The sequence below is a fragment of the Chinchilla lanigera genome, unplaced genomic scaffold, assembly GCF_000276665.1.
Source record: "Chinchilla lanigera isolate Chin_1 unplaced genomic scaffold, ChiLan1.0 scaffold00073, whole genome shotgun sequence".
NCBI classification, from domain to species: domain Eukaryota; kingdom Metazoa; phylum Chordata; class Mammalia; order Rodentia; family Chinchillidae; genus Chinchilla; species Chinchilla lanigera.
The window spans coordinates 6,621,133-6,636,546 of NW_004955474.1; the positions used below are offsets into that span (position 1 = coordinate 6,621,133).

The following is a 15,414-nucleotide window of genomic DNA, read 5'->3' on the forward strand; positions in this document are numbered from 1 at the left end:
GGGGGGGCGCAGATTCCTAGTCAGTATATGTGGTGTATTATATGCAAATCAGTTGTGTTTACGGAAGTATCTAAATTTTGGGGGGGGTATTGGGATGAAACCCAGAACCTCACGCATGCTAGGCAAGCACTCTACTACAGAGTTACATCCAGCTCCAGAATGAATTTGGGTTATGTCAGGAGTCACAGTGACTATCAGGGAATGTCACATATGGATGTCGCTGGATCTTTTATAATGTGTTGCAGACCAATCCAAGCCTCATCTTTGGTGACATGCACTTAGTAGCCCTACCAAAATGTGTAAGATAGACCTTTATTAAATTTCACAAGAATTGTTGGCATTAGATTCAGCTTGGAGGGATAACCTCTCCTTTTAACTAGTTCTGTATAGCCTTTTAAACTTGCATCAGCCACGTCCGGTGTGGTGGCACACACCAGAACTGCTGGATAAGGCAGGAGGTTCCCAAGCAGCAGTCTACCATGAGCAGCTTAGTAAGACTCAGGTTCAAATTTTTAAAATTTCAGATGGAGCTGGGGTTGTAGCTCAGTATGAAGGCCCTGGGTTCAATCCCCGATTACCACTCTCTCCCTAATCAAAGTGAAATTGCAAGCCACCAAAATAGCTGTCGTGTTGAATTGTGTAGTAAGTAGGTTCCATCATTTTTATACTACAACTAAAGCTCTTTCAGGGTACATTGATTGTGTTTTTAAATGATTGGGTCCTTCCCATTGAGGATAATGGATGTCTCCTATGTTTCAGTCAAGATAAACCTTTGTGTGTAAGTGGCTTTTCTCCCGTCCAAGTACTAACCAGGTCCAACCCTGCTTAGCTTTCATGATCATATAAGTGGCTTTTCTAAAATGCAAATCTGATCTTGTCACATCTCGCTTAACATTTTCTTGGCTTCCATCCATCAGGATTAAGCTCAGGGCCAGTGCATGCTTAGCAGCAGAAGCATTTAGGATCTCGTTTAGCTTTCTCACTTCACCTTCCCTCAGCTCCAGACCTTCTGAATGGGCTTACTTTAAGAGCTCATTTTGTTAAGATTTAGGAGCCTGGCAGTTCCTTTTACCTGTAATGCTTTTCTTTGCTATTCCTCTTGGCTAGCTCATCTATTTTATCTTTTGAATTAGAAAGTTTGGTTCCTAGGTTTAGCCAGGTACTCTGTTTTTAACCATTTCTTATGCATTCTCATAAAACTTGATTTTATCTATCAAATACTTTCCTTTAATTAAACTTTTATTAAATTTCACACGGGCTTTTAAAGGTTTGTTTTTTTTTTTTTTTTTCCGGGTACCGGGAATCGTACTCACGACCTTGCGCTTGCCAGGCAGGTGCTGTGCCGCTGAGCTAAATCCCCAGCCCCACACTGGCTTTTGACTTGTTCATTAGTCGCACTGTATTTTAACACATCACTTTCTTCCTGTCTCCAGTACTTCACTTACGATTTTCTTTTCCTTTCCTTTCTTCTTTTCTTTTGGCTTTTTGAGACAGGATGTTGCACTTGCTCTGTGGTTCAGCCTGGGCTTGTGCTTGTGATCCTTCTGCCTCTTCCTCCCACGTATGGGGATTGTAGACATGCACCACCACGCCTGGCTTTATGATTTTTCCTTCTTTCCTTCTATTTTAGTTTTTGAGGCAAGGTCTCGCTCTGTCGTTCAAGCTGACCTTGAGCTCATGTCAGTCTTCCTGCCTCAGCCTCGCAAGTGCCCAGCAAAAAATCACTAAGTCAAACCATCATTAGAGACCACCTGTATTTTATTTGTTCGTTATTTTTGGACCTCGTTCATGCTAAGCAAATGCTCTACCACTGAGTGTCACTCGCATTCCCTTGATTTTTCTTTGTGGTGGTTTTTAGTTTGCTGTCTCGTTTCACTTTTCAAAATTTTTTAAAACCCTAAATTTAGTATACAATTCAGTGGCAATAAGTATATTCACATTGTTGTGCAACCGTTATCCCAGCCATTCTCAGGATTTTGTTTGTCTTGCAAAGCTTATTAAACAATAATTTCTTGTCCCTCCCTGCCCCCAGCCCCTGGCAACCGCCATTCTACTTTCAAACTCTATTCTGTATACCTCATACAAACAAAACCATACAATATTTGCTGTTGTTTCACTTACCATAATGTCCTAATGGTCCATCTGGCGTATAGCATGTTGTCAGTATTTCCTTTTTTTGTTGTTAAGCAGAATAAAATTGCATCGTGTGTGTGTGTGACATATCATATTGATAATAGTTCTTCATTTTACAGTTTATTTACTTTCTAATGTGGTGCAGCAATTGTGTATTATGAATGAATGTGAATATTATGGAGTCTCTAGTGATATGGTAAGAGAGGGAGACGTGGGTTTTATTCGTGGCACTTCTGTTGATTTTCTCTGTGATCTTGAATACATAAATTATTTGTTCATCTTCTTTCTGTAAAATGTAAATACCACCACCTCATAGAGTTTGTCCTTGCTCAGATATTCCGACTTCCATCTGAGGCTCTGGGGTGTGTTGCTTTTGATTCTTAGAGAAGACTCAACATGGAATAGATGTGCCTTGTAAATTGATGTCAAGATGAAATTATGTAATTTGCATATTGTGTGAATCTGTCTGCAGAGTTAAGGATTCGGAAGTTAGGTTAGATCATCAGAAATGCTCTTTGGAGGAAAACCAAGCAGATTTTTCAGAGAGAATACCTTGACTTTTAAAGGTTCTTGGGAAAATGGATGAACTCTTCAAATATTTTGGCAGAAATGACCTTCAGCATAATCATGTTGTGCCTGTCAAACAGAATTTGTCATTGTGCTGGCGTAGAGGTTTTCAGGAAACACACCTTTCTGCTCCCTAACTTAACAGCTGCTTTGCTTTGTTCAACTAAAAGTATAGTTACAGTCATAAATTGGGTTTTGTAAAAAGTACCAACCAAAAAAAGTGAAAATTTTACTTTAAATTTTATTTGCTATTTACCACAAAATAGTTGTCCTTGTTTTAAGTAATTTCACATTAAATGACCTTTTCCTGGTATTAGGAACTGACGATTTTCTATAAGAACATCTTCTAAAAGGTATATAATATGAAATTACAGTGATAACTATAAACACTGAGCATTTTATAAAACTGTCTTTTGGGACAGTAGTTTCCTAACAGTGTTGTTAGGACTTTATCTCAGGTATTGGCTTTGGAAACCGGAGGAGACAAACATGTTACTTGCAGCAGCCTCGACACTTTAGAGTCGCTTTCTGGAAATGTTTGCTGTGGATTCATGGTTTACATGGAATTCAGGTTAGAAAAGAAACTCAGCGGAACATTCAGCTGAGACCTGTTCATGGATATGTCAGTCAATTAATTATGTGCTGCCATTTGAAAATTATATTTAAAATACTTTGTGAATTCATAAGTGAGGATAGCCTTCATTAACTTTAGAAGAAACTGTGTATGCTTTGGCTTTGTTATCAGGAAAAACAGCTCAGAAGTTGCCAAGTACTAGTTCTCTGGTTTTTTTTTTTAATTCAAAACCAATTTTTTTTTATTGGTACATTTTAGATAGATGTGACATTTGACATAGAGTTCTGTGTGTTTCTAAAGAGAAATCCCTTCTTTCTTTCACTCTTTCTTCTCTGTCCTTACTTTCCCCTGCATCTCTAGCTGTACCTGTAAGTTCAGTTGAAGCACCTAGAGGCCGGCGGGGACGTTAGAGATAGTGTGGTTATTTGCCCCTACTTAGATACATCCCTCTTTAGCCAGAGTATTTGATTATCTAACATCTGCTACAGTGGTAACTCACTTGTGTTGATGCAGTCATTTTGATTGTAAATTTACAGTTCCTAGTGCTTATTTGACATTTTTCTGTTTCTGTACATTTGATGTGGTACAGATTCGTTCTCATTCTTTGACCTGGTTAGGCAACTCTTGGTTTTTCTGACAAAATAAATATTCTCCAAATCTTCAAAGCACTAAAAGACCCAAAGTTTTTATTCTTTTATTCCTGCTTCATGATTATCTACACGTTCCTTTGGGATCAAAACCAGTTTCTTCTCTTGGTGGTCACTCAGGCATGTAGGCTGACAAGGGAGCCACCGTCTCAGATGTAGCGGAGGAAAAGAGGGCTTTGGGACACGTTACACAGGCAAGAAACGATATGTGAACATTTACTCAAAGCGCATTGGCTAGAAGTAGTCATGTGACCCTAACTGAGCCACAAGATTGGAAGAGGGTCAGCTAGGAAGTGCCAGTATACCTTTGCCTTGTGCCTAGAGTGGAAGAGAAATACTTGGTAAATGCTAATACTTGGTAAATGGCAACAGTGACTTGTCACAGTCTTTCCGGAATTTAGAGCTTTGTTAGTCTTTGTATTCCTTTCTTGCCTAGGATAAAAGTTACTGCCCTTTCTCCTTACTGCTGTGTGAGTTCCAGTTCTGTAAGCCATCCAGATACACTGTAGGTTTTCAGTGTCATTCTTGGGGGACACTGTCCAGGAGAGAACACAGTATGTAACCTGGCCAGCGCAGCTAGCAGAAACATCCCTCCACACCCCAGCAGCCTGAAATCAGACGGCGTTCAGCTTGACAGTGTGCAAGTTAGTCCATCCAATAACATTTTTATGAGTGTGGGTTGGAATTGTACATTCATGATTTCAGTTCCAGTAGAAAAACTACTAGAGGGGAGTACAGAGGCTGAAGTCTTAAGACTTGGATTCAAGTCCTCCCGACTTTCAGGAGCTGTGTCAAAGCGGGCAGGCACATTGCTTCGTTGCCTCTCGCCTGCTCCCTGATGGCGATAACGCAACAACATTGAAGAGAATATGAGAACTGTTCATGCAGACTCTGTGTAACTGGTACTAGTGCATTGTTACTAAGAAGCATGGCTTTGTTTCTTTCTGCCTCAGTTCACCACAGTTTATTAGTGTCTCAGCTAAGTGTTTTAAGTTCCTGTGTTCTTGTCTATGAAATAGTGAACATGTGCTGAAGTCCTTGTAGGCATAGGCTGTCAGCACGTAGATTTTATCCTGTTGTTAGATAAAGACACACTGATGTGCTGCCTCTCGTTTGCAGGTAGAGTTCTTTCACAGTCTACTCCTGGAACGCCATCCAAGACCATAACGATATCTGAAAGTGGTGTTATTGGATCCACTTTAAACTCTACTACACAGACACCAAATAAAATTGCCATCTCACCTTTGAAATCTCCAAATAAGGTAAAAAAAAAAAATCAGTTACGCGTGTCAAACATTCGGCTAATGCTTTTTCTTGTTACTAGTCACTTCAGATAACTCAGTTTTCGCCTGTTTCTAAGCAAGTAGTAGCCACTCAGTGAATACTAAATTAATTTAGTAATTAAGGATTTTTGATATAAAAAACTTACTTTAAATACATGGTAACCTAGTAATCATTTTGCATGTTAAGGTGGTTTCCTTGGCCCATGTGCGTGTGGGTTCATTAAAAATATTTTGCATGGTATTTAGCAGAATTGTTGTCTTAGGGTGAGACACATATATAATGACAGTATAAATACAAAACATGAACGCAGCTTTGTAAATGGAGATAGGAGTTTTTGCTGGATAATAAAACCCAGAACAGTAGACATTGCTATTTGATACTCGTGACCATATAATTAGTGTTTTTGAAACTTAAGTACATTTTGTTCAAAACATTCAAAAGTTTTTCATAATTTGTTTCATCTTAAGATGGCAAAGTGTTGTTTTACTCTCAGATTAAGTAAGTAGCCTCTCACTTTCCTGAAACATACAGATGACACTGTACCAGCATATGAAAAGGCTTAAGGTATACTTAATCATATGATTCACTTGGAAAGCCAAACATGATTATCCTGTGCGGTGCCAGCCTGGTGACCTGGAAGCACACTGCCCTTTGTACTGGCCTTCTTCCTTGATTTACAGCTGCTCGTAAATAGAATAAACACACATATGCCCTACCTATTTTAAAGGTCCAGCTGCTCGTTCCTGTTTTAATGAGACTTGATAAATGTATGAATATGATGTCTCTTCCAGCTTATTAAAGTGTCTACCTGCGTAGTAGCATAGACAGTTGTATTTTCCTGAAATGAAATGAATTCAGGAGATACTGAGTACTTACCATGCGTAGTGACAAGCACTGGAGAGAAAGTGTGAATAAAACTAGGCTTCAGTTTCAGGGAGTTCAAGAAGGAACTTAGACTAAAACATTAAACATTGCTCCACGGCTGGCGGCAGCCACAGGTGGACTGACATGCTCTGTGGTGTGTCGGGCAGAGAGGGTGGCACTACGAGGATGTTCTGGATCTTTCCAGAACATCTTAACCTCATCTATGGTGGGACCTAACCGGATGAGACGCAGAAGGGCTCTCTGGGCTGAGGGAGCACTGGAGGCAAACTGCAGTGAGGCCCTTTGAGTGAGATCCACTGTCTGAGCAGTGTGAGCACCAGCGTGTCAGGGCTATATGAGGGCTGCTTCTCTGAAAGGTACTCTGGCTCCTGTCCATCACAGAGACTTCCTTTGGCTTCTGTTGCTTCTATTCTACCCTTAACTGCCTTGCAATCACCAGAGGAGCTACAGTAAATGCTAAGGTCTGGTTCTCATCCCCAAGATGATCTTTCAGTCTTTGTGGAGTTTGGCTTGATAGCAAGATTTTAAAAAGCTCCCTAAGCAGTCAAGATTGAGAGCCGCTGCTCTAAGCATGATGCTCACATTTTTGAAAAGATGACCCTTACTGCACTGTGAAAGATACTGTGGGAGACGAGAGAGAGAGCAGTTGGATTAATTCTCAACCTCGAATCCATGTTAGAAGTATCTGGGGGCCTCTCCCAGACCCCACTAAAATCCGTCTCCAAGCTGGACCTAGGTATTATATTTAATACTTTAAATTCTAAAATGTAGACCAGGACAGAGAATTTCTTATTTGGGTTATGAGAGTGTTTCAGGTTTTGCCAGACTAGCGGGGAAGGGGCTGGGGAAGAAGAGATAAGTTGAAAGAGTTGTGAGACATCAGTGACATCAGAGTCTCATGGAGGGAGAGAATCTAAGGTGACGACTGCATTTCTGGCTTGAGTGCCAGGACCTGTGGTGGCCCTAGGTTAGCAAGACATATGCGCTCACACCTAATGCCGTGCTGGTAGGAGCTCTGTTTTGGATCTTTCTTCCTTGCTCTCAAGAAGAGTTCATTTTTACCATGCGGACGTGCCTTACTTTGGTGACTCAGATTCCCAGCTATGCCAAGTCTAATCCAAGGCTTACAGCCAGTTTCAGGCCTCCCTGTGCTCAGCTCAGGCACCTTCTAGCTCAGGGATCTGCAGCGGAGAAGCAGTGCAGGACCTCTTTCTGGCTCTTGTAGTCTCCCCTGCTGCTTTTGATTCCACTTGGAAGGAAGAGTAGAAGAGAAAGGACAGAGTTGCACTCCGCTCCGTCTGTGTGGACTGTCAGCAATGTGCACGCAGGACGGCTTTGGCCTGTCAGGAGCTGGTGGGCACACTGGCCTCTGTGCAGTCTCCTGGAGCTCTTGCTGCCCGAGGTCTGCGTTGCACTTTACTCCAGAGGCGTGTGTTTTGGCTGGGTCCCGTCCGGATGCCTGTGCTCCCGCAGCACCTGTACCAGAGGCACCCAAAAACCCAGTGCAGATGGGCAACTGCCTGACTGCTGCGCTCTGTCCTGCCCTGCCTCTGTGACAGCGCCACCTGTCTTCTTCCTGCAGCATTCTCCAGGCTGGGACAGCGTTCACATCCACCCTGCCTGCTGAGGGTGTTGGGTACTCCTGAGAACTCCCACCGCATTCAGTTTTGGCGGGTGGTTTTGAGAGTTTCCTCCCCACTCAGTGATTTAGGTGTCACCCAGTGATTTGCGTGTCACTTTCCCCTTACAGTTGTCACCCAGTCTGCCCCAGGGGTTTTCCAGGAGAAACGCTGGGTTTGTTCTCACCAAGCTATGGAGCCCTATAGCTCTCGCCTTCTCCACGTTTATGAACGTTGTTTCTGACATTTTAGCAGCAGGAGGTAGGTGATAGGGAGGCCATCTTTCGGTAAATCTGGCATGCGTGTTGTGTCCTTTTTAGCTTGTGGGGGAACTTATCAGTTCTAGTTCTCAGCTTCAGGGTCCCACTTCAGCCAGATCTTAAGATAGCAGAAAAAAATCTCATATTTAACCTCTAGGTGCTAGAGGAGGATGTAGAAGGAATTACCAGCCATGTCCGGTTCTTGGACGTGTTTGTCATTGAGGTCCTCACTGGTGATCTGGAGGAGGAGCTCCGTGGGACGCGGGGAGAGACGGTGACAAACGGGGTTCCAGGAAGACGCACCCAGGAACCTCAGGCTGTGCGGAGAGCAGGAGGAAGAGCAGGGCTGCGCAGCGAACAGCAGGTGCTAGTGGGAGCGAAGGCCAAGCGGAAGAGAGCGAACAGTGGGGGAGGGAGAGCCAGGAGTGTGAACGCAAGGGTACTTCAAGAAGATGCTGGGTCACGGTGTCAGATGTCTAGAGGATCAATTAAGAAAAGACTAAGAAGCAAGACCTCCATGGAGACCCGCTTGTACCTACTGATAGTAGAGGAGCCCCAGCACCTGTTCTTGCTGCTCCCACTGCCCTCTGACCGCCACCATCGCCTTCAACCTGAGGACTTCTCCGCGATCTGTCCTGTGGGCGTTGGGTGCCACCGACGGCACAGACTCCCGGACCGCCTCGCCTCCCTTGTGATCCCCAGGCCTCCCGGTGTCCTTGCTCCCTGTCCATCTGCCTCCCTCTTAACGCATCTCCCCCGTGCCCCCATGCAGCTCGTAAGCAGAGTTCTCGCCCCAGATGCTCGCCTTTTCTGCGGAATGCTCCTTTGGCACTGGCTTGAGCAGATGCCTTGCTGTGCTGTCACCCTTGATCAGCACAATTTAGACTGTGCTCAGGCCGGTCTGCATCTTCACGTCTGACATTGCCGGGTTCATTGTCCACTGTTTTCTCAATTTACCTCCTTCAGGACAGCTTCTTTTTGTTATATTTACTTTCTAGAGTAATCTTGAGCTTTTATAAATGTATATGAATTTATGCAAATAACCATTAAAGTAGTGAAAATGGAGTTCTGTTTGGTTTAGTTTCTTCTAGCCTTAATTGTAATGATGTTACCCTGTACGTACTTCCAGGCCTTTGTGTATGTGAGCCTGTGGGGAGGTAGTAGTGATCTTCCTGATTCAGCCTCCCAGAGTACTGGGATTTTAGGGAACTGCCATTATATCCTGGCCTTTAATGTAGCTTTTCCTCTGTTTTTCTTTTTTTTGTTGTTGTTTTAAGACAGGGTCTCAGTACCTAGTGCAGGCTGGTCTTAAACTTGCTTATGTAGCCCAGGCTGGCCTCAAATTTATGGTGAACCTCCTTCAGCCTCCCAAGTGCTAAGATCACAGGTGTGTACCACTATGACCAGCTCTTCCTCTGTAATCTTATTCTTTCCTTTTAGTTTATTTCAGAAGTACAGTGTAGGTTAGTTTCTTTGCTTTCAGTTTATTTCAGAAGTACAGTGTAGGTTAATGCGCAAAAGTTGATCCATCTAATTCATAACATTAATGTAAAAGGGAAGCCAGGTGCAATGACACATGCCTGTAATCCCAGCTACTTGGGAGGCTGAGGAAAGAGGTCACTTATGTGAGGCCAGCCTGGGCAACATGGCAAGACCCTGTATCAAAAAAAAAAAAAAGAATTTTGGTAAGGGTATACCCTGGATTCAATCCTCAGTACCAGAAAAAAAATTCCTGGACCATTCATATTTAATGTAATTGTTAATATGGTATAATTGAATTTAAATCTTCTGTCATTTTACCAGTTTTTTCTTTGCCCTGTTTGTTCTTTAACTCTTTTTCTGCTTTTTGTTGGGTTCACTGAGTATTTTTTTTATGCTTTTGTTTTATCTCAGCTATTGGCTTATAGTTTAAGAAATACTCTTATTATTTGCTGCAAAGTCAGATGTATACTTTTGATGAGTCATAGTCTACTTTCCAGTTTATATCACTTCTAGGGTAAGAGCCTTTTAACATATGCTTCTAATTTTCCCTTTTATCCTTTGTTTGTTAAACACTTTTTACGTGTTACAAAATCTAAATTCCATTTTGCTATTTTTACTTTAAGCAAAATTACTGTTTTGGGGGGTGCTGGTAATGAGGGTTGAACCTAGGGCCTTTGCACCTCCAGCCCCTTTTACTATCTGTAGACAGGGTCTTGTGAAGTTGCCCGGGCTGGGCTTGAACTTCCTGTCCTCTTGCCTCAGCCCTCGTGCTTGGCTCCTCTTGGAGGGAGCAGTCTTTCTGTGTTCTCTAGGCAGGCCTTGAATTTCTGCCTCACTCCCACTGGCGATCATTCTTTCTGAGTCTCCTGACCAGCTACTTACCTTTTAAGGCTGTTAGAAATAAAAGAAACAAAACTCCTTTATTTACTTTCATTTTAATTGTATCCTCTACACTTCCTTTGTTTGTGTGAGTCTGATTCTGTCTGGCATCTAATTCATCTCCAAAGAAATTTCTTTACTACTTTTTCTGGTAATACACTACTGATAGATTCTCTCAGCTTTTATTTGAAAAATTCTTACTTTGCCATTATTTTAGAAAGATGATTTTTTAAAATATATTTTTGAATTTTTTTTTTTTTTTTTTTTTTTTTTTTTTGTACCTAGAATTGAACTCAGGATGTTGCACTTGCCAGGCAGGTGCTTGTGCCCCTGAGCTACATCCTGGGCCCTAAAAAGATGATTTTACTGGGTAAAAAATTCTGGGCTGAGGGCTGTGGATGTGGCTCAGTGGTTAGTGCTTGCTTAACATGTGCAAGGCCCTGGGTTCCAGCTGCAGCAATGCAAAAATTAAAAATAAAAATAAAAATCTAGGTTTATAGTTTTCTTCCCAATACTTTAGAATGTCACTCAGTTGCCTCGGGATTACATGGTTTCTAGCAAAAAGTATGTTGCAAATACTTTGGGTTTGGATTATTATTTGTCTAGTTCCTTGAGATGTTTGAGGCATTTCTGGTTTGGTTTCTTTTTTTTTTTTTTTTTTTTTTCTCCGGTACCGGGAACCGAACTCACGACCTTGCGCTTGCCAGGCAGGCGCTTTTGCCGCTGAGCTAAATCCCCAGCCCCTCATTTCTGGTTTCTTAATGTAGGTAATGATTGCTGTAATCTTTCCTTCCCCTGCTTTTGCTATATACCATAGGTTTGGGTGTGTTGTTTCTCCACATTGATTTGTTTCAAGAAATTTTTAAATTGTCATCTTGATTTCTTTCTTGATGCATTGTTTGTTGAAAAACAAGTTTAATTTTTATGTATTTGTACAATTTCCAAAGTTTTTCTTGTTACTTAGTTTTATTGCATAGAAGTTATCGAAGATACTGGATATGATTTCAGTTTTTAAAAACTTGAGATTTGTTTTGTGGTCTGTGATATGCTTTATCTTGGAGCATGTCCCTTGTGCTGATGGGAAGAACGCATGTCTTGCAGTTGTTGGTGCAATATGTTCTGTAGATGCTTTTTAGGTCCATTTGGTCTAGGATGCAGTTCAATTCTGCTGTTTCTTTGTTAATTTTCTATCTATTGCTGAAAGTGAGGAGTTAAAGTTCTCTGCAGTTACAGTATTAGAATCTTTCTGTCCTGTAGGTCTATTGATACTTACCTTATGTATTCGTTGTCCTGCTATTCTGTGCCTATATTTTTATTTTTACGTTTTTGGACAGAGTTGTGTTATGTAGTTCAGGCTAGCTTTGAACTCACTGTGTAGCCCAGGCTGGTCTCAAACTGGAGGCAATCCTCCTGCCTCAGCCTCCCAAATGCTGGGGTTACGGATGTGTACCACCACGCTCACCTTTTCCCTATATTTTTAGAATTGTTATTTCCTCTTGCTAAATTGCCCCCTTTATCATTATGTAATCACCTTCCTGTCTTTTTTTAATACTTCTGAGTTGAAGTCTATTATATCTGACAGGAGTATGGCTACTTCTGTTTTCTTTTGGATTTTACCAGTGTAGAATATCTTATTCTATTCCTTTACTTTCAGTCTGTGTGCCCTTAGAGTTGAAGTGAGGTTCTTGCAAGCAACAGATAGTTGGGTCTTGCTTTTTACTCCATAGTCCCTCTTTTAATTGGAGAATTTTATCTATTTACATTTAAGGTTGTTACTGATAGATAAGGCCTTACTACAGCCATTTTATATAGCTTGTTTTCTGGTTTTATTGTAGTCCCTCCTCTCCTTACAGTCTCCTTGGTGGTTGAGTGAGTATTAAACTGTAATACTGAAACTGTAGTTGTGTATGTTGGTTCCTTACTTATTTTTGATTTGTCTATTAGAGATTTTTGCTCTGTGGTCACCATGTGGTTTAAATATTTTTTTAGCATAATGAGCTACAACATGATCATAGAGATAAGAAAAGAAACGAGTGGAAATACGCTAATAAAAAAAGCTATTTACTTTGACTCCATTTCTCCCTCCCTTTGAATTTTTGATGTCCCATTTTACACCCGTCTTGCCTCTCTATGTGAAATATGTAGACCTTAAAGGTACATTAGGTGAATTCAGATAAAATGCATGTATCTATGTAACCCAGATCTCTATTAAGATAAAGAAATTTCTTATTTCCCAGGTAGTTAAGAATTCAGTTATGTACAGCAAGCATGTACTAATTACAGTTAAAAATAAAAAGAATTCAAAAAATTTTTGGACAGGTGTGGTGGCACACAGCTGTAATCCCAACACTTGGGAGTCTGAGGCAGAAGGATCACTGTAAGTTCGAGGCCAGCCTGGGCTACATTGTGAGTTCAAGGCTAGCCTGAACTACATAGTGAGACCTTGCCTCAAAAACAAAAACAAAACAATTTTTTCCCTATCAGTTTCTGAGTGTGTCACAATAAACAGGGCATCTATTGTGTAGCAGAATTTGGTGAAAAAACTTTTTATACATTTCCTAGAAATTGAAGAAATGAATGATTCTACAGGTTATTAAAAATTCATTTGCTTGTATTTCAGATACATTGATGAGTTCTCAGATAACTAAAAATAACTTTCAACCAGGCATGTCGGTGCATACCTGCGGTTCCAGCTACTTGGGAGGCTGAGGCAGGAGGATTGTTTGAAGCCAGGAGTTTGAGGCAAGCCTGGGCATCACTTCTTTAAAAACAATCAATCAAACAAAAAAATATCCTATAGTAGAACATAATGTGATTTTTAGTATAAAATTAGAAGGACTTCAAGGTAGTAATGTGTATTACTACAGTGAATAGTCTTCTGTCCATATATGCTTACGTGCGAGAACAGTGCTTATATGTATAAAAAATAGGAATATATTTGTTCCTGAACTCTCTTAATTCTGGCAATATTTAACAGTATACATTATGGGTAGAAGTAATTTTTTATTCTTATTTATTTATTTTTGGCACCAGGAATCGAACTCACAACCTCATACTTGCCAGGCAGGCGCTGTGCCACTGAGCTATAAGAAGTAATTTTTAAAAAGTGAGTTCCATTCATGTTATAAGAGATATATTCCAATTAAATCTTTATGTTGTAAAAATCACAATTTGTAACATTTATTTCACTTTGGTAAACTGTGTTAATACAGATGAAATTATTTAACTTAGAACAGTATTTGAAGTTTTCAATTTATATGCATCTTTTTGTTTCAGAGTAGTGTGACAGAATAATTTCAAGTACAAGAATGTTAAAAGTTTTTAGGAGATACAGAATTCAAATACAAGTTTACAGAGGAAAAAGAAAAATAAATTTCTGACTGTTAAACAGTGGTTTGTGTTTTTAAAAATACAACAGATAATATACTCAGCTGCGTTATGGATGTGATGTCAGCAGCTGTGTTTCGGTGCTGGGGATCAGACCCGGGTCCTCACGGGGCCACTGAGCTTGGTCCCCGCCCCAGCGTCTTCTTACAGCGGTCAAGTGCTTAGGTTGGTCTGTTTTCATTGAATACACTTTACAAGGTGGTGTAGCAGTTTCATTTTAAAATCCTTCTATTCATAGTGGGTCAGAAGTGACAGCAGGCTGGAAATTGAAATTGGCTGAGTGGAACTGCAAGTGGCCCAGTGGCTAGCTCCATTTTGGTGAGTTGGACGGGGAGGAAAATACGCGGAAAATGCTTGTGTGGGGGGTTTTATGGACCAGCCCTGGGAATGTGCACACCATACCCATTCCTTTCCCTCACTCAAACTCGGTTGCGTGACTGCTGCAGGGGAGGCTAGGGTTATAACCTGCTGTATGTCTGGGACGCAGAGAGAGTGGATTTTGGTTGGCAACCAGCAGTCTGCATGTAGCGTGATCCTCCGTACAGATGCACCAGAGTCCCGCAATTACACAGGTCGTTGGTGTCAGGCAGGTACAGGGGGTGTGGGCAGTGATGGAAGCTGCCGTTAGAAAGGCGTGTTCTTCCATTCTGCACTTAGCGGTGGCTGCCAAGTGTGTGTTGGGTCTGTGCCCTGTCCGAGGCTGTGGGCCTACGCAAGAGACAGTGAGCAGTGGAGTAAGTGTGTGGTGAGGACGAGTGCCGTGGAGGCGCAGAGGAGGGCGCAGGGCCGTGCTGCTTCTCACCAGCCCCGGGCGTCGATACAGTGCCTGCTGTGCGGGAGGGCCTGGGCTTTTTTTTCGGGAAGACAGTAAAGAGCAAAAACTAGACATACAGAGCCTATGTGGGGAGGAAGCGCGGCAGACTCGAACCATCGCACAGTGTGAAGTTTTCAAATTAAAAAAAGCACACCGGCTGGCAGGAGATCTGTGGTGGGGAGGTAGCCCCCATTGGCGTGGTAGGAGAAGACGTCCCAAGCTCGGGCTGCGTAGGTTTACTGTGGAGTGAGCGCCAGCAGCGAGGCTTAGGAGGGACAGGAAGGCAGGGGCTGTGACTGGAATCAGCGATGCTTTGAAAGGCACAGAGAAGAGATAAACAGGGCCACATTATGGATCGTTTTCACAACAAAGCAAATTTAGGCTTAATTTTTTCATTGAATGGAAATTCTTGGGGTGTTTCTGAGACAACAAAACATACAGAACATATGAAAGTGAAGTTTGCGAAACATTAGCCATGCAGTATCTGACAGGCAGATTCGGAGCATGTGGGGACCGGAATGCAGGCTGACTGAGTGCGATCTGCAGATACCCAGGCGGGAGGCGGCTGAGCAGCTGAGCACAACTGCACCACAGTTTCGGGTCAGAACAGACAGGAAATGGTTTCAGAAGTCGCTTGGTTTTGCTGTGAAGCCCTCACATGACCAAGTAGTTCTGGTAGTGAGTGTGATTTGAGTGAAAGGGGTCCGCCTTCCTAATGAACCACTGCATGTTGTAGGACTGCCAGGGTTAGAGCTGAGGTGCCCGCAAGCTGTCGGCACCCCGGACTCTGTGCTGGAAAGGTTGTTTTGTTCCTGACCCCTCATCCTGGTACCCACCGGCCAAGATGAATGAGCAGAAGTAAAGAACGGATTCAGTTTTTCCT

General features: G+C 42.1%; 1 protein-coding gene across 2 annotated transcripts in view; it reads left to right on the forward strand.

Annotated features, from left to right (window-relative positions):
* The window catches only part of Lin54 (lin-54 DREAM MuvB core complex component), a gene marked incomplete in the record, with an annotated part of 60,139 nt that overhangs the window by 20,367 nt on the left and 24,358 nt on the right, over positions 1 to 15,414 (forward strand). For both annotated transcript variants that reach the window (XM_005401388.2, XM_005401389.2), the window contains 1 exon segment: positions 5,041 to 5,183. In XM_005401388.2, the coding sequence (XP_005401445.1) occupies positions 5,041 to 5,183 (143 nt within the window).